At 38.0% G+C, this 20,745-nt stretch overlaps 3 protein-coding genes across 3 annotated transcripts in view; 1 reads left to right on the top strand and 2 right to left on the bottom strand.

The window, feature by feature from the left end:
- The window catches only part of prpf38a (pre-mRNA processing factor 38A), a 9,932-nt gene extending 7,599 nt beyond the window's left edge, over nucleotides 1-2,333 (top strand). Inside the window, exons 6-10 of the mRNA XM_029428914.1 lie at nucleotides 145-257; nucleotides 373-399; nucleotides 491-582; nucleotides 1,067-1,115; nucleotides 1,882-2,333. Coding sequence (XP_029284774.1) covers nucleotides 145-257; nucleotides 373-399; nucleotides 491-582; nucleotides 1,067-1,115; nucleotides 1,882-1,927 — 327 coding nt within the window. The 3' untranslated portion in view covers nucleotides 1,928-2,333. The remainder of the gene's footprint in view (nucleotides 1-144; nucleotides 258-372; nucleotides 400-490; nucleotides 583-1,066; nucleotides 1,116-1,881) is intronic.
- A 3,113-nt stretch (nucleotides 2,334-5,446) lies between these two features.
- LOC115006611 (interferon-induced protein with tetratricopeptide repeats 1B-like) lies at nucleotides 5,447-8,265 on the bottom strand. The gene is made up of 2 exons (XM_029428906.1): nucleotides 8,069-8,265; nucleotides 5,447-7,148 (listed from the first exon to the last, which is right to left on the bottom strand). The coding sequence occupies exons 1-2, from the start codon at nucleotides 8,074-8,076 to the stop codon at nucleotides 5,843-5,845; spliced, it is 1,314 nt and encodes a 437-aa protein (XP_029284766.1). The 5' UTR covers nucleotides 8,077-8,265; the 3' UTR covers nucleotides 5,447-5,842.
- A 5,177-nt stretch (nucleotides 8,266-13,442) lies between these two features.
- LOC115006610 (interferon-induced protein with tetratricopeptide repeats 1B-like) lies at nucleotides 13,443-17,141 on the bottom strand. Its single transcript, XM_029428905.1, is given in 4 exon segments — nucleotides 13,443-13,676; nucleotides 14,815-15,297; nucleotides 15,299-16,043; nucleotides 17,008-17,141. Coding segments are annotated over 4 exon segments (1,323 nt in total). The 5' UTR covers nucleotides 17,016-17,141; the 3' UTR covers nucleotides 13,443-13,589.
- Nucleotides 17,142-20,745: the final 3,604 nt, after the last annotated feature.

A 20,745-nucleotide genomic window follows, 5' to 3' on the forward strand; every position in this document is an offset into this window, starting at 1 on the left:
TATTGAAGTATAAATCTTTAGCATTTTTCCTTTTACATTTAAATAATGAATCAACTAACGACTGATCCACTTCTTACAGGAACAGTTTATCGTGCGGTGCCTTTCCACAGGTTTTAAAACGTGTGTTGTTTTTCCCGCCTGCAGCCGGAGAGACTCCAGACCCCTGAGCCCCACAGGCGCCGCGACGGTTACCGTGACAACGACCGACCTCGTCGCTCACCGTCGCCTCGTTACAGACGCAGTCGCTCACCCAGACGGTTCGTGTTTTAATCATCCAGAATGAGACATTTTCCACAGCTACATTCTTGTGAAGTCATTTCATAAATTGTGAATTCAGCTCAAATCCTGTGTGTGTTTATTTTCTTTCTGCAGGAGGAGCAGATCTCCAAAGAGGCGAAGGTATGTTCGCTTTTGGCTGAAATCCTTTGTCACCTTTTTAAAATATAATACATGACCCTCATTCATGTCTTTTTGTTGCGTGTTCTCGCAGCCCATCGCCCCGGAGAGACCGCCATCGCAGCAAGAGCCCCCGCCGACACCGCAGCCGGTCCAGAGACAGACGCCACCGCTCCAAATCCCCCGGTAGGTACTCGTGTGATGCATTGATGCGAAACTGAGAAACTTTAAGAGTAGGCTCTACTACTGGCCTATAGTGGCTGTACAATAATAGATGGATGGATGTATACAGGGAGGTCATTTAGATAAAACCCTAATAAGAATTTTTTGAGAACTCTTTTGCAGACATTTCACTTATTGAATTGTATTTGTACTAAACTGTGAACACCACAGTGAATGAGAGGAAGTTATTCTTTGATTCTACCTCCTCTTATTTGGACAGATGAGCTCGATGAGGTTTTTATTTTATGTCGTTGTCATTTAGTTTTCGTGTTCCGGTCAAACTTTTATTTCTTCAATTGGTTTTCTTTTTTATTTGAATTCAAAGTTTTACCCAGATGTTCACAATACTTGATTCTTATGAGTATGTAGAAGAAGAAACAAATCCTTACTGTAAATGATGTTTTGAGGATGGTTGTTTGGTACTTATGCTGTCATTATTCTGATCCAGGTCATCACAGAAGCCACAGACATCGCAGCCACTCAAAGTCCCCAGAGAGGTGAGTGATGATGCTGTTGTTGCTTAAACATGCAAGAATGTTGCATCTACTCACAAAATTATAACCATTTTTCTATCTGCATATATTGGGTCAGGGTATAGTTCCAAGTTTTTCGATCCCATATAATAAACATGTTTTTTTAAACAAGCAGCGAAAGTTACTGAATGTTGTCTAAACACAAGCAGATGAACAATAACTCTGCCTAAAAATACAGTTTTTAACTAATTTAAATCAGGAACTGTGCACAAAGAAGAAGCCATTAACTTTACAAATCTGACAACTTTCAGTACTTGGTGCTTCTTGATAGCAGTGCCACAGGTACATTTTAGTCTGTACCAAAACTATCTCTCCACAGAGTCTTTAGAGTAGTTTTCAGGAGATTTTTATTGTATCACACGATCTTCACCAGCAGATGGAGTTTTCCCACTTTTCACATAATTGTTTTCATTTTAAAGTATATATAAAAAAGGATTCTTGACCTTGGAAGCAATACAAACAAAACAATCTCACGTCAAGGTTAATTGAGTAGCTGTTCTGGAGCTTTCAGTCGCAACACACGATCTTCAGCACATTAACAAAATGGATTTAAGGAGACACCCAGCACTCTTTGTGTGTTGTCACTATTTTACAATAATGTCTGAAATGAAACAAACAGGGTATTTAATGTTCCTATATCTCCAGTGTGATTTCTTTTCTAAGTAATTAGTTATGAACTATTTGTTTAATTATTTCCATTTAAAGTCATTTTGTTTCTCTCACATCACAGGAGTTCAAAAAAGAGTCACAAGAAGAGTCGAAGAGGAAACGAGTGATGTTTCTTATATATCTTCCCTTTTTATTTTTTACCTCCAAACGGTCATAGAACTTGCTTCTAAATCTTGTACGAAATTTGAGTTTTTTTAATTTTAAGTTTACAAGTCATTTCCATTTTCGATGTTGGACCACCGACATGTCTAAGATTTTACAATGTAAAGCCCTCCGGTCTCAGCAGTGTGTATGGACAGTATATATTCACTCACTCCATCTGCAGCCTTTCAGCCTCATTCTCACACCCTCTGAGAGAGAGCAATCTTACAGTACGCCCCGTCTTCAGATACTTACGGCTATTATTGATAACTTTTGGATCTGTGTAAATGTAGAAAATGTGTTTCTGTATGTTAAGAATGAGTTTCACACTCTGACCTGACATTTGTCAGAAATAAAGACCCTGATTCCTTAGTCGTGTGTTTTATGGAAGTTTGTTTGAATCCAGAGGAAAGACGACGACATGCAACTCATGATTGATGTGTTACGACTCGGACACAGGGAAGGAAGACTCAAACGCACGACTCCAGAAACAAATGTAAAGTGTAAAAAACAATACTTTACTTCAATAAATCCGATGATCAACTCAAAGCGCACACTAGGAGGATATACAAACTTCTCTGAAAAATCACACTTGTTGATAAACTGGTACTTGCACATGATATGACAAGACAAACTGGCACAAGACAAGGGGAGACAGGACAATTTATACAAGAGGTGAGGGGGAACAGGTGGAAACAATCAGGGGCGGGGCTGAAGATGGCGGGAAACCACACCAAGACAGGAAGTAAAGGGAACTGGATTGAGAAACAAGAGGTAGGTACACAACAAAACAGGAAGTTACAACATGAAAAACTCGACAAACTCGACGAGACACGACATGATGCTCCTGGGATTTTATTTACAAGGAACTTTGTCAAGTAAAATAAGACATGATACAAATATTACAGCTGTGTTTTCAACAGTCTATGGGTTTCATGTTACACTATATTGCCAAAAGGTCGGCTGAACATGCAAACATTTATACTTTGTCTTTGGGAAATTATATTATTAAACAAGGCTCCAATAAAGTTTTCAATCATCAATCAATAAATGAATTCATCTTTACTTGGGAAAAACTTCAGCATTTCTTTTGAGGAAATTACTGTTTTCCCCTGTAATTAGTACCAAATTATTATTTCCAAGGAATTATTCTGAAATCTCAAACATAAAATTCAGTGTTACTGTGATTTTAGTTTTTGGAAAACGATGAATTAACTAATGTTTTGCTTCTCTAAAGGTTTTCAAATATAATGTTGGCAGTAGCTTTAAAAGTTGTAGTTTGGTTGACGTCCAACAGAATGTCTTAGTAATGTATATTTCATAGTATTTATAGAGTGTACAACTGAGACACAGCTTACATACATGAAAACAATCAGTTGCATTTGGCTGTAATTCAGGTGATAGAACAAATTAAGCTGCATTACAAATCCAAGTTTTATTATTCACTAACATTTACAACACATTTGTACTTGTGTACTACAGCTGGCAGTTTTTCAGTGCTAATGTATAGGTATTTAGATATGTGTTGTCTTCAATGAACACTTGTTGAAACCTGCCTTAAAAGGAGACAGCTCAAAATATACAGGTTCGTTTGTTTGTTAGCCATTTATAGACTAAAACCAACAATGAGTATCGTATCAGTGCTCTAGAGCAGTGTTACTCATTGTGCGGCTCGCCAAGCCATTGGTGGCTCCCGTGGCAGTGGGCTAAATAAAGGGGGGATAGATATGATTATGGAGTCAATACAGATATTTCATAAAAACACTAAAAACAAGCAGGGCTATTACATATAACCCATTAAAACACTGAGTCTGCTCTATTAGCCCACAAATAATATGTAATAATAATTGATAAAAGATGCAGATATAAACTAGGAACAAGATATTTAAACTTGCTCGGCACTACACTGACTCACTGCGGAGTTGCCAGTTTTGGCGGTCTATCAGCACTACAATGGGGAATGTGCTCTTGGACGGGGAGATACATGGTGGGCTAGTATAGAAATAAATTAACTTAAGCTCATTAAAAATATGTTAACATAAGCATGCTTGTGAATATGGACATTTGCAAAAAAATTATTTATATCGCTAAATTTGAACATTTAAATTGGAGGATACTACGACCAACCTGCGTTAGTCCGGACGACTCGTTTCAACATTACATGCTAGTTAGCACGTGTTTCTACAGACGTAAAATGGATCGATTTCTTATTAAAAAGTTGCACACCTGTTGGACAGAAACAAAGCGTGACAAACGAGGAAAATTAAGATTTGTCTTTGGAGCATCAAACCACCGTAAATCGAGAGGAAGATGCTGGAGATGTGGTTTGTGGACAGACAACAGCTGCTCCCGTTAAAAAAGAAAGGTACGAGCCATACAAGACGAGCATAGGAACATTCAGGAAAAGTGGACAGAGGAATTTTTATTTGTCCTCCACGAGTCGAACCCATTGTGCTTAATGTGCAAACAAACCCGCTCTGGTTTCAAGCAAAGTCAGGAAGTTACAACATGAAATACTCAACAAACTCTACGAGACATTACACATCCTTATCTAGCCTGTGTGAGAGGTGCTCACAGGGTTATCATGCATAGTCTAGTACAGTCGTATGCCCTCTCTACAGCCATATGTCACCTCTACAGCCGCATTACACTACAACATTTCCCTAAAATAAAAAATACACCCTAAGTTCAAAAAGGTGAAGTCGAGTTGTATTGTGTTGTCTGCACCACTTATCAGTGATGAAAACACAGATGCCCCCCCGCCCTCACGTTTCGCTTCTCTGATGGCGGGAAACCACACAAAGGCAGGAAGTAAAAGGAACTGGATTGAGAAACAAGAGGTACAAAAAGGAGAACAAAACAGGAAGTTACAACATGAAAAACTCAACAAACTCGACGAGACATGACATGATGCTCCTGGGATTTTATTTACAAGGAACTTTGTCAAGTAAAATAAGACATGATACAAATATTACAGCTGTGTTTTCAACAGTCTATGGGTTTCATGTTACACTATATTGCCAAAAGGTCGGCTGAACATGCAAACATTTATACTTTGTCTTTGGGAAATTATATTATTAAACAAGGCTCCAATAAAGTTTTCAATCATCAATCAATAAATGAATTCATCTTTACTTGGGAAAAACTTCAGCATTTCTTTTGAGGAAATTACTTTTTTCCCCTGTAATTAGTACCAAATTATTATTTCCAAGGAATTATTCTGAAATCTCAAACATAAAATTCAGTGTTACTGTGATTTTAGTTTTTGGAAAACGATGAATTAACTAATGTTTTGCTTCTCTAAAGGTTTTCAAATATAATGTTGGCAGTAGCTTTAAAAGTTGTAGTTTGGTTGACGTCCAACAGAATGTCTTAGTAATGTATATTTCATAGTATTTATAGAGTGTACAACTGAGACACAGCTTACATACATGAAAACAATCAGTTGCATTTGGCTGTAATTCAGGTGATAGAACAAATTAAGCTGCATTACAAATCCAAGTTTTATTATTCACTAACATTTACAACACATTTGTACTTGTGTACTACAGCTGGCAGTTTTTCAGTGCTAATGTATAGGTATTTAGATATGTGTTGTCTTCAATGAACACTTGTTGAAACCTGCCTTAAAAGGAGACAGCTCAAAATATACAGGTTCTTTTGTTTGTTAGCCATTTATAGACTAAAACCAACAATGAGTTGATCGTATATTACATGTTCCGAGTGTGGGTGTTGCTGCCTTCTGGACCACACGACCAAGAGAGAAAAAACGTGCAACTTAATTAACGTGTAAGTAATCAAAATAATAAGTATATACAGATGTTATTGCTAATGCAATACCTATATTTGTTCTGGATTCAGAACCAGTGCTGTTAAAAACACTATGGCTCTTGCAGGTTTTCCAGAAACTTCTCTATTTCTCTACACATTATGTCCCTGCCTCTGTCTCTAATGTTCACCAGAACTTTGATGCTTTTCTCACGAAAGATGGATTGTTGCCGTATCTCTGCCACCTGCATGTAATATCCGAGTGACCTGTTGCGATCCTGTCCATGGAAGTTTAAATGTTGTGCGTAGTTGTAGTAAAGCATCTGTTTGTCTGCAGGTTCAAGATCCCTTTCTAGCAGTTCCTGGTATATCTGCTCAGCTTTAGCTAGGCCATTAGTTGACTTTACATATATATGTGCAAGATCTATTTTCTTCCTCAGTGAGGAATGAGGGTAAAGAGAAATCATCTCTTCATGGAGACTGATTGCTCTGTCCATCAGGCTTTGTGTTGGAAGACTGTCATTGTCAAAGATCTTCCATCTGTAGCAGAGTGCAGCACATCCCTTCAGATAACGCTCATCTGGATGGTTTCTCAGAACCTCCTCTGCCAAATCAATGGCCTCATCAACAGATAAATAGTTTCTGTAAACAATAAGTAATGGTTTAATACCACCGTAGCAGCTGACAGGATTTCTCAAAACCTCCCTGGCTAGCTCACGTGCTTCATCTTCAATTCTTTCTCCTTTCTTAGCACATTGGTCGAGGTAGTGAACTGCGAGGTACAAGTTCTCTGGATCCTTTTCTTTGGCGATTCTCATTTTCTCCAAGATGTCAGCCCCCACTGCTGTGCTGCTGTGCTCTGAAGCAAACATTAACCCTAAGATATGGCAGGTGTTCCACTCCACCATGTCCGGCTGCATCTCGATGGCCTTCAGGAAGTAATCTAGAGCCAGCGACATTTTATCTGTGCTAAACCTCATGAAAGTCCAGGCTTTTTCAGCGCAGATCTCTGGGTGGAGCTTGTCCTGGGATGGAGATGGATATTCATTCATCAGGGCGTCAACCTTTGTCAGGTAAGCCTCACTCTCTGCTGGGTCTCCTAGGTGGTGGTGCAGCCAAGCCAGGTTCCCATAGTTCACCACTAACCAGGGACCCTCATCTGCATTTCTTATCTGGCAGAAGGCCTCTGTAGCCTTGTTGAAGAAACTCTGGGCTTCTTCAGTGAACCCCAGCTTGTATTCAATGAACCCCCGCAGGTTGTAAATGTGACCCAGCCAGCTGTGTCCGTCCTCGGTGCCAAAATCCTCAAACCTTTCCCTGAAACGTAAAAGTTTGGCCCTGCTGGTGTCCAGATCCCAGGTGAAGTGGCACTGCAGGCCCTGCAGTTTGGACACCAGTGTTGTTTGACTCTGAGCAGCACTGATGGAGAATAAAAATAACAATTATTAAAACACATCATCAGTAGGTTAATGTAATATGCTTTGAAGTTTGCTATGTTTTCATAACCACTGTTCATCTCATGTGGAGAAAAGGAGAAGGGAAGGAAGGAATGGAGTAAGAAGCACTGAGTAGGAAAATAAAACATCCATCCTTTTTTCATTCCCTCTCACCAGTAACATTTTCAGCTCCTCCTGGGGGATCCCAGGGTGTTCCCAAGCCAGATGAGATATATATTCAGGGGTGCACATAACTGGTACGTAGGTACGCATGCACGGCAAACATCTGGATAGCGTAACGTCACTTGTGTCACTACGCACCTTTGCGTACATGATAGGTCACCAAAACAACACATATTTCGTCTACACCTGTTTCTTGTCAACACTCAATGGAGTAGACTACTAGACTTGTCCAAAAAAACTAAAGACATCAAGCAGCTACTTTGGCGTTTCACCACATGCAAAATAACAGCAAACCGAGCCGGAGCAGAAGAAAATATTATTTTCTGAAAAGTGACTCAAGTGACTTATTATTATTATTATTATTATTATTATTATTATTATTATTATTATTATTATTATTATTATTATTATTATTATTATTATTATTATTATTATTATTCCTTTTCTCTTTCCCTTTCTTCCCTCGTCCTAACCCCTGGCCCCACTTCCCCTACGATTGTAAAGCGGCTTTGAGGTCTCGAAAAACGCTATATAATTTCAATTTATTATTATTATTATTATTATTATTATTATTATTATTATTATTATTATTATTATTATTATTATTATTATTATTATTATTAAAAGTGAGGGTTTTGGATCTCTGGGGCTTAATAATAATAAGATATTAAATACATCATCATGATTGTTATTACTTGAAAGACAGAAGCAGTTGCTCACCTCATCATTCAGCTGTTTCCTCGACTCAGCAGTTCTCTAAATATTACTTAGTTCAGCTGGATTTAGCTCTTGATGCTGCTTTGGGTTCGCTGGAAAAAAGTCAGTGATGTCCAACTCCTGCTTTGCTGTAAATTATGAGATGTTGTTGAGCATGCAGCTTTAAATGTTGACTGCAAAGTTGAAGTGAATGTCAGATGTTTACATTTTTGCTCTGTCCACGCCCACCTGACTATCGTTTCCCAGGAATAGAAACCGAAAGCCACATTTCTGAAAAATGAACTAAGACCTGACTCATTCAAAGTTTGTGATTATATTCTCTCATAAGTGTATTTAAAATAATCGTTTTTCTTCTTTAGAAGAAAAGCAAAACGATTATTTTATATTTGTGTATATATTCATATTTTGTGAGTGAAATATTTAACCCCAAGATGCCACATTTCTTTACTGGGTGCACCTTCTGATAAAATATTATGATTCTGTTAAGAGACTCTATTCTGTCACTAGTGCAAACATTTACAGTCTTGGTTTGTGGTTTGCTCTGTTTGAGAACAGTTCTATAAGCAGATATGAGATGCATCGTATTATGGTCCGGGTTTGGAAGCTCTGGGGTTTGGCTCTACTCACATAAGCGTTGTTCACATTGCCGTAACATTTGTCTATAATTCTGTCCCGCATTTATAGTATTGTTGAAAACCGGGTGACAGTTTAAGTTTGCAATAATTGAAGTTCCCTATAATAAAAAACACACCCTAAGTTCAAAAAGGTGAAGTCGAGTCGTACTTTGTTGTCTGCACCACTTATCAGTGTTAAAAACACAGATGCCCCCCGACGTTTCACTTCTGTCTGAGTGAATTAAAGAAAAATACTCCAGCTGACAAAGAGCCAGAAATATCCCGGTGAAGCCACGTCTCAGTAAACACTATAATAGAAGACTCTGTAGTTTGTATGTCCTCCGGCAGGTCAGATGGTGGGAAGGCTCCCGCAGTGCAGAGAGCCATTAGTGCGTCTCTTTTGCAAGGATCGTCATCGTGCCAACATACGCAGTCTTTAGATTAAAACGTGTGGTTTAAAATAAAAAAAAGAAACGTAAAACATAAAAACAAAAGCTCCAGCGCGCGACAGGAGCCCGGGTCGCAGCAGTGCCGTGCCACCAGGAGGTCCGGACCTGACAGGGTTCTATTTAATTTAAAAACACTTCTTTTCAACACAAAAGCTTGCATGTTTGATTATTAGTCACCTGTTCACATATCGCCTTGGAAATATTGTCACTGTTCCATCCAAGTTGACTTAATAGTTGTAGTTTAATTAACATCTATCAGCACCCTGTGTACAGTACTGCATAATGATGTCGTGTATTTCAATTTCTTGTATATAGTAACCACCAAAACAAAACATACTCAAAGAACCTTTCTTGGTGTACATAATGCATATTTATTTGTGTATAAAACTTAGACAAAGCTTGACATACTTTCTATACAAACAATCTGGTGATAATAGTCAGGTTATACATCAAGTTAAGTATTATAGTACCGATCAAAGAGTTTTGTCTTTCACAAAACAAAGCTTACTGCAAAGCAAATTTCAATGGCTCTAGAGTCTATTATGTTATTAAAATACATTGCAAAGGACAACACCATGGTTACACGTATAGACTACATGTAACTTATTAAAGAAAAACAATATCTGATCAAAATCTATTTGAATAAATCATGTGAAACTGAATTATGGTAACATTATTTTAACATGTCCTCAGTGATGCTATTTAAATGACGAGTGTTATTCAAGGATTTTCATACAAATTACTGCTCACAGTTTTACAAATAATCTTTTAGATAGGTGAAGTGGCACTGCAGGTCCTCCAGTTTGGAAACCAGTGTTGTTTGACTCTGAGCAGCACTGATAGAGAATAAAAAGAACAATTCTTAAAACACATTCTCAAAAGGTTCATACAAAATGCTCTGAAGTGTGCTATGTTTGGATAACCACTGTTCATCTGATGTGGAGAAAGGGAGAAGGGAAGGAAGGCACGGAGTAAGAAGCACTGAATAGACAGCAAGAAAACAAAGTAAGAAAAAATGAATGGACCAGTCATAAGGAATAAAACATCCATCCATTGTCTATTCCCTCAGCTCCCCCTAGAACAGGGGTCTGCAACCTGCGGCTCAGGAGCCACATGCAGCTCTTTAACCCCTCTGTAGTGGCTCCCTGTAGCTCTGACAAAAAAAAAACATGGAACATGTATTTTTTGTTGCACAGTGGACAATCTTTCAAAGGGAACACCTCTTATCTTGGAGTTCGAGGTGAAATAGTGACACTGAAATAAAATATATGTTTTAATATTTCGTCAACTAAAAAATGCGTCACATTCTCCTGCGTCTACGGGCGCGGTGCCTTTCCCTGCAGGTGGTTTATCTTGAGTTGCAGACCCCCGCCTAACCCGGTATGCTAACCATGGATAAAATAACTCTGCGTGGACAGATACATTTGTTTTCCCTGTCAACAATGCTGGCTTACCAGTGTGCTTGATATGTGGCGAGAAAAGAGCAAACAACAGAAAATGTAATGTTGAAAGACATTTTGTGGGACATTTGAGAGGCTATTGTGAATTTTTTACAAGCCAAAGAAATCATCACCACCTCCATGTTGATGAAAACACACTGAAACGGACATAATTAAATAGAAACTGGCCTATTTATTTATGTTTACTCTTTTTAAGATATTAGGCTGCAGCTATACGTTTTGTTTATTTCAAAGTGGACTACTTTTTTTATTCATTTCATTTTTATATTGTATTTTTTATAGTTTTGTGTATTTTTATATTATATTTATTTTATTTTATTCAACAAATATGGGGAGGACTCAAATAGGCCTGCATAGTTCTGTGTTTAATTTATTTCAAAGTAGGCCTAAACATGCCAGTGTATTTGTTCCTTCTCTTCAAGTTTGGTGTTTTCCTTTGTTGAAACAGGTAAACATAGCAACAGTTTCTTTTTTGGTCTTTCTGTAATTTCATAAATGCAACAAATACAGTATAACTATATATTACATCTATAAGCTATAAGAAAATACACACTTTAAACTCCCTATAAGGAAAATAACAAGACACACCGAAGAGACAAAAGTAAGTAAAGAATGAAGAAAGAAGGGAGGGAATGAAAACATCCTCATTAACTTGAAGGATTGTGGGATATTGTTTGAAGCAGAATAATGATTTTAGTTAGCAACTGCCTGAAACATGAAGATATTTGTATACTGTTAATCATTAGAGTATTTTAGTCTATACGACAGACACTGAGATTTAATGGTGTAAAGGCAGAAGGTGAGGTCATGGAAAGTAAAGGTTAACAGCTAAAATAACATTAGTTACTAGTTACACCACTAGTTAAGTAAGTATAGATAAAGTGTCAGCAGAATGTGCTGTTGTCAGGAGTATTTGAAAACACAGTTTTTTTTTCCCGCTTTGGGAAAGTTAGGGAGTATTTGAAGAAAAAGATAACTACTGGTGCACAGTGGTTAAAAAGTCAAGGTTGGCAGGACAGTCAGGCAACAGATGTTACATTACTATTGTTTAAAACTTGGTTTAATTAATTTCTGACTCGCTCAGCACATCGCTGTAACTTTACTTGTATTCTCTGTGCCTCCTTTCAGATAGGCAATGTTTTCTTTAGCCCTACGCGTCAAACTCGACCATTGTATCTTAGGTAAACTGAAGGTCATCACAAGAAACAGAGAATTGTATTCTTGTGTCTGACTAACACCTGCCACCGTCTGAATTCTCTACCCCTCCTGTCTCTACTCACTGACTTTTTGGAACAATGGTGTCAACTTTGAAAGATAAGGAAAATGTATAAACTAAGAGGTGTGTGATTTGTTATTCAATCAGTCCTTGGACCGACTCGTGTTTGCTGTACTGTGTTGATTCTTCAGTAAACTCTTATTCTATTGAAACTCCTTGAACTCTGTTGATTTTTGAAAGCAATATAGAAGTATTGTTATAGTGTGGTGAAGATCCTGAGGACATCCGGCCCAAGCTTCAGGGATTTTCTCCCACAGGATCCATAATGTCAATATTTGTTTTGACAACGTTGGTTTTTAAACTCTGAATATGTTGTGGATACATGAGGAAATCGTTCAGAAATCGTTTTTCTTTTTTGTAATAGAGTTTGAACTGATGCATGTGGACGAGTTCATTGACGAGCTTCTTCACTCAGAGAGGATGTGTGACATCATTCTGCCTCGACTTCAGGTACGTTTACACCACGTCTGTTCACACACTCACACACACACAGCTTGATTCAAGTGTTTATGCATTGGTGTGTGTGTGTGTGTGTGTGCGTGCGTGCGTGAGTGCGTGAGTGTGTGTGTGTGTGTGTGTGTGTGTGTGTGTGTGTGTGTGTGTGTGTTACAGAAAAGACACGTCCTCGTATCAGTGCTCTAGAGCAGTGTTACTCATTGTGCGGCTCGCCAAGCCATTGGTGGCTCGCGTGGCAGTGGGCTAAATAAAGGGGGGATAGATATGATTATGGAGTCAATACAGATATTTCATAAAAACACTAAAAACAAGCAGGGCTATTACATATAACCCATTAAAACACTGAGTCTGCTCTATTAGCCCACAAATAATATGTAATAATAATTGATAAAAGATGCCGATATAAACTAGGAACAAGATATTTAAACTTGCTCGGCACTACACTGACTCACTGCGGAGTTGCCAGTTTTGGCGGTCTATCAGCACTACAATGGTGAATGTGCTCTTGGACGGGGAGATACATGGTGGGCTAGTATAGAAATAAATTAACTTAAGCTCATTAAAAATATGTTAACATAAGCATGCTTGTGAATATGGACATTGCAAAAAAAATATTTATATCGCTAAATTTGAACATTTAAATTGAAGGATACTACGACCAACCTGCGTTAGTCCGGACGACTCGTTTCAACATTACATGCTAGTTAGCACGTGTTTCTACAGACGTAAAATGGATCGATTTCTTATTAAAAAGTTGCACACCTGTTGGACAGAAACAAAGCGTGACAAACGAGGAAAATTAAGATTTGTCTTTGGAGCATCAAACCACCGTAAATCGAGAGGAAGATGCTGGAGATGTGGTTTGTGGACAGACAACAGCTGCTCCCGTTAAAAAAGAAAGGTACGAGCCATACAAGACGAGCATAGGAACATTCAGGAAAAGTGGACAGAGGAATTTTTATTTGTCCTCCACGAGTCGAACCCTTTGTGCTTAATGTGCGAACAAACCCGCTCTGGTTTCAAGCAAAGTCAGGAAGTTACAACATGAAATACTCAACAAACTCGACGAGACATTACACATCCTTATCTAGCCTGTGTGAGAGGTGCTCACAGGGTTATCATGCATAGTCTAGTACAGTCGTATGCCCTCTCTACAGCCATATGTCACCTCTACAGCCGCATTACACTACAACATTTCCCTAAAATAAAAAATACACCCTAAGTTCAAAAAGGTGAAGTCGAGTTGTACTGTGTTGTCTGCACCACTTATCAGTGATCAAAACACAGATCACCCCCGCCCTCATGTTTCGCTTCTCTGATGGCGGGAAACCACACAAAGGCAGGAAGTAAAGGGAACTGGATTGAGAAACAAGAGGTACAAAAAGGAGAACAAAACAGGAAGTTACAACATGAAAAACTCAACAAACTCGACGAGACATGACATGATGCTCCTGGGATTTTATTTACAAGGAACTTTGTCAAGTAAAATAAGACATGATACAAATATTACAGCTGTGTTTTCAACAGTCTATGGGTTTCATGTTACACTATATTGCCAAAAGGTCGGCTGAACATGCAAACATTTATACTTTGTCTTTGGGAAATTATATTATTAAACAAGGCTCCAATAAAGTTTTCAATCATCAATCAATAAATGAATTCATCTTTACTTGGGAAAAACTTCAGCATTTCTTTTGAGGAAATTACTGTTTTCCCCTGTAATTAGTACCAAATTATTATTTCCAAGGAATTATTCTGAAATCTCAAACATAAAATTCAGTGTTACTGTGATTTTAGTTTTTGGAAAACGATGAATTAACTAATGTTTTGCTTCTCTAAAGGTTTTCAAATATAATGTTGGCAGTAGCTTTAAAAGTTGTAGTTTGGTTGACGTCCAACAGAATGTCTTAGTAATGTATATTTCATAGTATTTATAGAGTGTACAACTGAGACACAGCTTACATACATGAAAACAATCAGTTGCATTTGGCTGTAATTCAGGTGATAGAACAAATTAAGCTGCATTACAAATCCAAGTTTTATTATTCACTAACATTTACAACACATTTGTACTTGTGTACTACAGCTGGCAGTTTTTCAGTGCTAATGTATAGGTATTTAGATATGTGTTGTCTTCAATGAACACTTGTTGAAACCTGCCTTAAAAGGAGACAGCTCAAAATATACAGGTTCTTTTGTTTGTTAGCCATTTATAGACTAAAACCAACAATGAGTTGATCGTATATTACATGTTCCGAGTGTGGGTGTTGCTGCCTTCTGGACCACACGACCAAGAGAGAAAAAACGTGCAACTTAATTAACGTGTAAGTAATCAAAATAATAAGTATATACAGATGTTATTGCTAATGCAATACCTATATTTGTTCTGGATTCAGAACCAGTGCTGTTAAAAACACTATGGCTCTTGCAGGTTTTCCAGAAACTCCTCTATTTCTCTACACATTCTGCCCCCGCCTCTGTCTCTAATGTTCACCAGAACTTTGATGCTTTTCTCACGAAAGAAGGATTGTTGCCGTATCTCTGCCACCTGCATGTGATATCCGAGTGACCTGTTGCGATCCTGTCCATGGAAGTTTAAATGTTGTGCGTAGTTGTAGTAAAGCATCTGTTTGTCTACAGGTTCAAGATCCCTTTCTAGCAGTTCCTGGTATATCTGCTCAGCTTTAGCTAGGCCATTAGTTGACTTTACATATATATGTGCAAGGTCTATTTTCTTCTTAAGTGAGGAACGAGGGTAAAGAGAAATCATCTCTTCATGGAGACTGATTGCTCTGTCCATCAGGCTTTGTGTTGGAAGACTGTCATTGTCAAAGATCTTCCATCTGTAGCAGAGTGCAGCACATCCCTTCAGATAACGCTCATCTGGATGGTTTCTCAGAACCTCCTCTGCCAAATCAATGGCCTCATCAACAGATAAATAGTTTCTGTAAACAATAAGTAATGGTTTAATACCACCTGTAGCGGCTGACAGGATTTCTCAAAACCTCCCTGGCTAGCTCACGTGCTTCATCTTCAATTCTTTCTCCTTTCTTAGCACATTGGTCGAGGTAGTGAACTGCGAGGTACAAGTTCTCTGGATCCTTTTCTTTGGCGATTCTCATTTTCTCCAAGATGTCAGCCCCCACTGCTGTGCTGCTGTGCTCTGAAGCAAACATTAACCCTAAGATATGGCAGGTGTTCCACTCCACCATGTCCGGCTGCATCTCGATGGCCTTCAGGAAGTAATCTAGAGCCAGCGACATTTTATCTGTGCTAAACCTCATGAAAGTCCAGGCTTTTTCAGCGCAGATCTCTGGGTGGAGCTTGTCCTGGGATGGAGATGGATATTCATTCATCAGGGCGTCAACCTTTGTCAGGTAAGCCTCACTCTCTGCTGGGTCTCCTAGGTGGTGGTGCAGCCAAGCCAGGTTCCCATAGTTCACCACTAACCAGGGACCCTCATCTGCATTTCTTATCTGGCAGAAGGCCTCTGTAGCCTTGTTGAAGAAACTCTGGGCTTCTTCAGTGAACCCCAGCTTGTATTCAATGAACCCCCGCAGGTTGTAAATGTGACCCAGCCAGCTGTGTCCGTCCTCGGTGCCAAAATCCTCAAACCTTTCCCTGAAACGTAAAAGTTTGGCCCTGCTGGTGTCCAGATCCCAGGTGAAGTGGCACTGCAGGCCCTGCAGTTTGGACACCAGTGTTGTTTGACTCTGAGCAGCACTGATGGAGAATAAAAATAACAATTATTAAAACACACAGGTTAATGTAATATGCTTTGAAGTTTGCTATGTTTTCATAACCACTGTTCATCTCATGTGAAGAAAAGGAGAAGGGAAATAAGGAATGGAGTAAGAAGCACTGAGTAGACAGCAAACAAGTAAACAAAGAAAGGAAAAATGAATGGAGCAGTCATAAGGAAAATAAAACATCCATCCTTTTTTCATTCCCTCTCACCAGTAACATTTTCAGCTCTTCCTGGGGGATCCCAGGGTGTTCCCAAGCCAGATGAGATATATATTCAGGGGTGCACATAACTGGTACGCAGGTACGCATGCACCGCAAAAATCTGGATAGCGTAACGTCACTTGTGTCACTACGCACCTTTGCGTACATGATAGGTCATCAAAACAACACATATTTCGTCTACACCTGTTCACACTCAATGGAGTAGACTACTAGACTTGTCCAAAAAAACTAAAGACATCAAGCAGCTACTTTGGCGTTTCACCACATGCAAAATAACAGCAAACCGAGCCGGAGCAGAAGAAAATATTATTTTCTGAAAAGTGACTCAAGTGACTTATTATTATTATTATTATTATTATTATTATTATTATTATTATTATTATTATTATTATTATTATTATTATTATTATTATTATTATTATTCCTTTTCTCTTTCCCTTTCTTCCCTCGTCCTAACCCCTGGCCCCACTTCCCCTACGATTGTAAAGCGGCTTTGAGGTCTCGAAAAACGCTATATAATTTCAATTTATTATTATTATTATTATTATTATTATTATTATTATTATTATTATTATTATTATTATTATTATTATTATTATTATATTATTATTATTATTATTAAAAGTGAGGGTTTTGGATCTCTGGGGCTTAATAATAATAAGATATTAAATACATCATAATGATTGTTATTACTTGAAAGACAGAAGCAGTTGCTCACCTCATCATTCAGCTGTTTCCTCGACTCAGCAGTTCTCTAAATATTACTTAGTTCAGCTGGATTTAGCTCTTGATGCTGCTTTGGGTTCGCTGGAAAAAAGTCAGTGATGTCCAACTCCTGCTTTGCTGTAAACTTATGAGATGTTGTTGAGCATGCAGCTTTAAATGTTGACTGCAAAGTTGAAGTGAATGTCAGATGTTTACATTTTTGCTCTGTCCACGCCCACCTGACTATCGTTTCCCAGGAATAGAAACCGAAAGCCACATTTCTGAAAAATGAACTAAGACCTGACTCATTAAAGTTTGTGATTATATTCTCTCATAAGTGTATTTAAAATAATCGTTTTTCTTCTTTAGAAGAAAAGCAAAACGATTATTTTAAATTTGTGTATATATTCATATTTGGTGAGTGAAATATGTAACCCCAAGATGCCACATTTCTTTACTGGGTGCACCTTCTGATAAAATATTATGATTCTGTTAAGAGACTCTATTCTGTCACTAGTGCAAACATTTACAGTCTTGGTTTGTGGTTTGCTCTGTTTGACAACAGTTACATAAGCAGATATGAGATGCATCGTATTATTGTCCGGGTTTGGAAGCTCTGGGGTTTGGCTCTACTCACATAAGCGTTGTTCACATTGCCGTAACATTTGTCTATAATTCTGTCCCGCATTTATAGTATTGTTGAAAACCGGGTGACAGTTTAAGTTTGCAATAATTGAAGTTCCCTATAATAAAAAACACACCCTAAGTTCAAAAAGGTGAAGTCGAGTCGTACTTTGTTGTCTGCACCACTTATCAGTGTTAAAAACACAGATGCCCCCCGACGTTTCACTTCTGTCTGAGTGAATTAAAGAAAAATACTCCAGCTCACAAAGAGCCAGAAATATCCCGGTGAAGCCACGTCTCAGTAAACACTATAATAGAAGACTCTGTAGTTTGTATGTCCTCCGGCAGGTCAGATGGTGGGAAGGCTCCCGCAGTGCAGAGAGCCATTAGTGCGTCTCTTTTGCAAGGATCGTCATCGTGCCAACATACGCAGTCTTTAGATTAAAACGTGTGGTTTAAAATAAAAAAAAGAAACGTAAAACATAAAAACAAAAGCTCCAGCGCGCGACAGGAGCCCGGGTCGCAGCAGTGCCGTGCCACCAGGAGGTCCGGACCTGACAGGGTTCTATTTAATTTAAAAACACTTCTTTTCAACACAAAAGCTTGCATGTTTTATTATTAGTCACCTGTTCACATATCGCCTTGGAAATATTGTCACTGTTCCATCCAAGTTGACTTAATAGTTGTAGTTTAATTAACATCTATCAGCACCCTGTGTACAGTACTGCATAATGATGTCGTGTATTTCAATTTCTTGTATATAGTAACCACCAAAACAAAACATACTCAAAGAACCTTTCTTGGTGTACATAATGCATATTTATTTGTGTATAAAACTTAGACAAAGCTTGACATACTTTCTATACAAACAATCTGGTGATAATAGTCAGGTTATACATCAAGTTAAGTATTATAGTACCGATCAAAGAGTTTTGTCTTTCACAAAACAAAGCTTACTGCAAAGCAAATTTCAATGGCTCTAGAGTCTATTATGTTATTAAAATACATTGCAAAGGACAACACCATGGTTACACGTATAGCCTACATGTAACTTATTAAAGAAAAACAATATCTGATCAAAATCTATTTGAATAAATCATGTGAAACTGAATTATGGTAACATTATTTTAACATGTCCTCAGTGATGCTATTTAAATGACGAGTGTTATTCAAGGATTTTCATACAAATTACTGCTCACAGTTTTACAAATAATCTTTTAGATAGGTGAAGTGGCACTGCAGGTCCTCCAGTTTGGAAACCAGTGTTGTTTGACTCTGAGCAGCACTGATAGAGAATAAAAAGAACAATTCTTAAAACACATTCTCAAAAGGTTCATACAAAATGCTCTGAAGTGTGCTATGTTTGGATAACCACTGTTCATCTGATGTGGAGAAAGGGAGAAGGGAAGGAAGGCACGGAGTAAGAAGCACTGAATAGACAGCAAGAAAACAAAGTAAGAAAAAATGAATGGACCAGTCATAAGGAATAAAACATCCATCCATTGTCTATTCCCTCAGCTCCCCCTAGAACAGGGGTCTGCAACCTGCGGCTCAGGAGCCACATGCAGCTCTTTAACCCCTCTGTAGTGGCTCCCTGTAGCTCTGACAAAAAAAAACATGGAACATGTATTTTTTGTTGCACAGTGGACAATCTTTCAAAGGGAACACCTCTTATCTTGGAGTTCGAGGTGAAATAGTGACGCTGAAATAAAATATATGTTTTAATATTTCGTCAACTAAAAAATGCGTCACATTCTACTGCGTCTACGGGCGCGGTGCCTTACCCTGCAGGTGGTTTATCTTGAGTTGCAGACCCCCGCCTAACCCGGTATGCTAACCATGGATAAAATAATTCTGCGTGGACAGATACATTTGTTTTCCCTGTCAACAATGCTGGCTTACCAGTGTGCTTGATATGTGGCGAGAAAAGAGCAAACAACAGAAAATGTAATGTTGAAAGACATTTTGTGGGACATTTGAGAGGCTAGTTGTGAATTTTTTACAAGCCAAAGAAATCATCACCACCTCCATGTTGATGAAAACACACTGAAACGGACATAATTAAATAGAAACTGGCCTATTTATTTATGTTTACTCTTTTTAAGATATTAGGCTGCAGCTATACGTTTTGTTTATTTCAAAGTGGACTACTTTTTTTATTCATTTCATTTTTATATTGTATTTTTTATAGTTTTGTGTATTTTTATATTATATTCATTTTATTTTATTCAACAAATATGGGGAGGACTCAAATAGGCCTGCATAGTTCTGTGTTTAATTTATTTCAAAGTAGGCCTAAACATGCCAGTGTATTTGTTCCTTCTCTTCAAGTTTGGTGTTTTCCTTTGTTGAAACAGGTAAACATAGCAACAGTTTCTTTTTTGGTCTTTCTGTAATTTCATAAATGCAACAAATACAGTATAACTATATATTACATCTATAAGCTATAAGAAAATACACACTTTAAACTCCCTATAAGGAAAATAACAAGACTATTACTAATACTGTTAATCATTAGAGTATTTTAGTCTATAGACAGACACTGAGATTTAATGGTGTAAAGGCAGAAGGTGAGGTCATGGAAAGTAAAGGTTAACAGCTAAAATAACATTAGTTACTAGTTACACCACTAGTTAAGTAAGTATAGATAAAGTGTCAGCAGAATGTGCTGTTGTCAGGAGTATTTGAAAACACAGTTTTTTTTTCCCGCTGTGGGAAAGTTAGGGAGTATTTGAAGAAAAAGATAACTACTGGTGCACAGTGGTTAAAAAGTCAAGGTTGGCAGGACAGTCAGGCAACAGATGTTACATTACTATTGTTTAAAACTTGGTTTAATTAATTTCTGACTCGCTCAGCACATCGCTGTAACTTTACTTGTATTCTCTGTGCCTCCTTTCAGATAGGCAATGTTTTCTTTAGCCCTACGCGTCAAACTCGACCATTGTATCTTAGGTAAACTGAAGGTCATCACAAGAAACAGAGAATTGTATTCTTGTGTCTGACTAACACCTGCCACCGTCTGAATTCTCTACCCCTCCTGTCTCTACTCACTGACTTTTTGGAACAATGGTGTCAACTTTGAAAGATAAGGAAAATGTATAAACTAAGAGGTGTGTGATTTGTTATT

Source organism: Cottoperca gobio, chromosome 4 (assembly GCF_900634415.1).
Source record: "Cottoperca gobio chromosome 4, fCotGob3.1, whole genome shotgun sequence".
NCBI classification, from domain to species: Eukaryota; Metazoa; Chordata; class Actinopteri; order Perciformes; family Bovichtidae; genus Cottoperca; species Cottoperca gobio.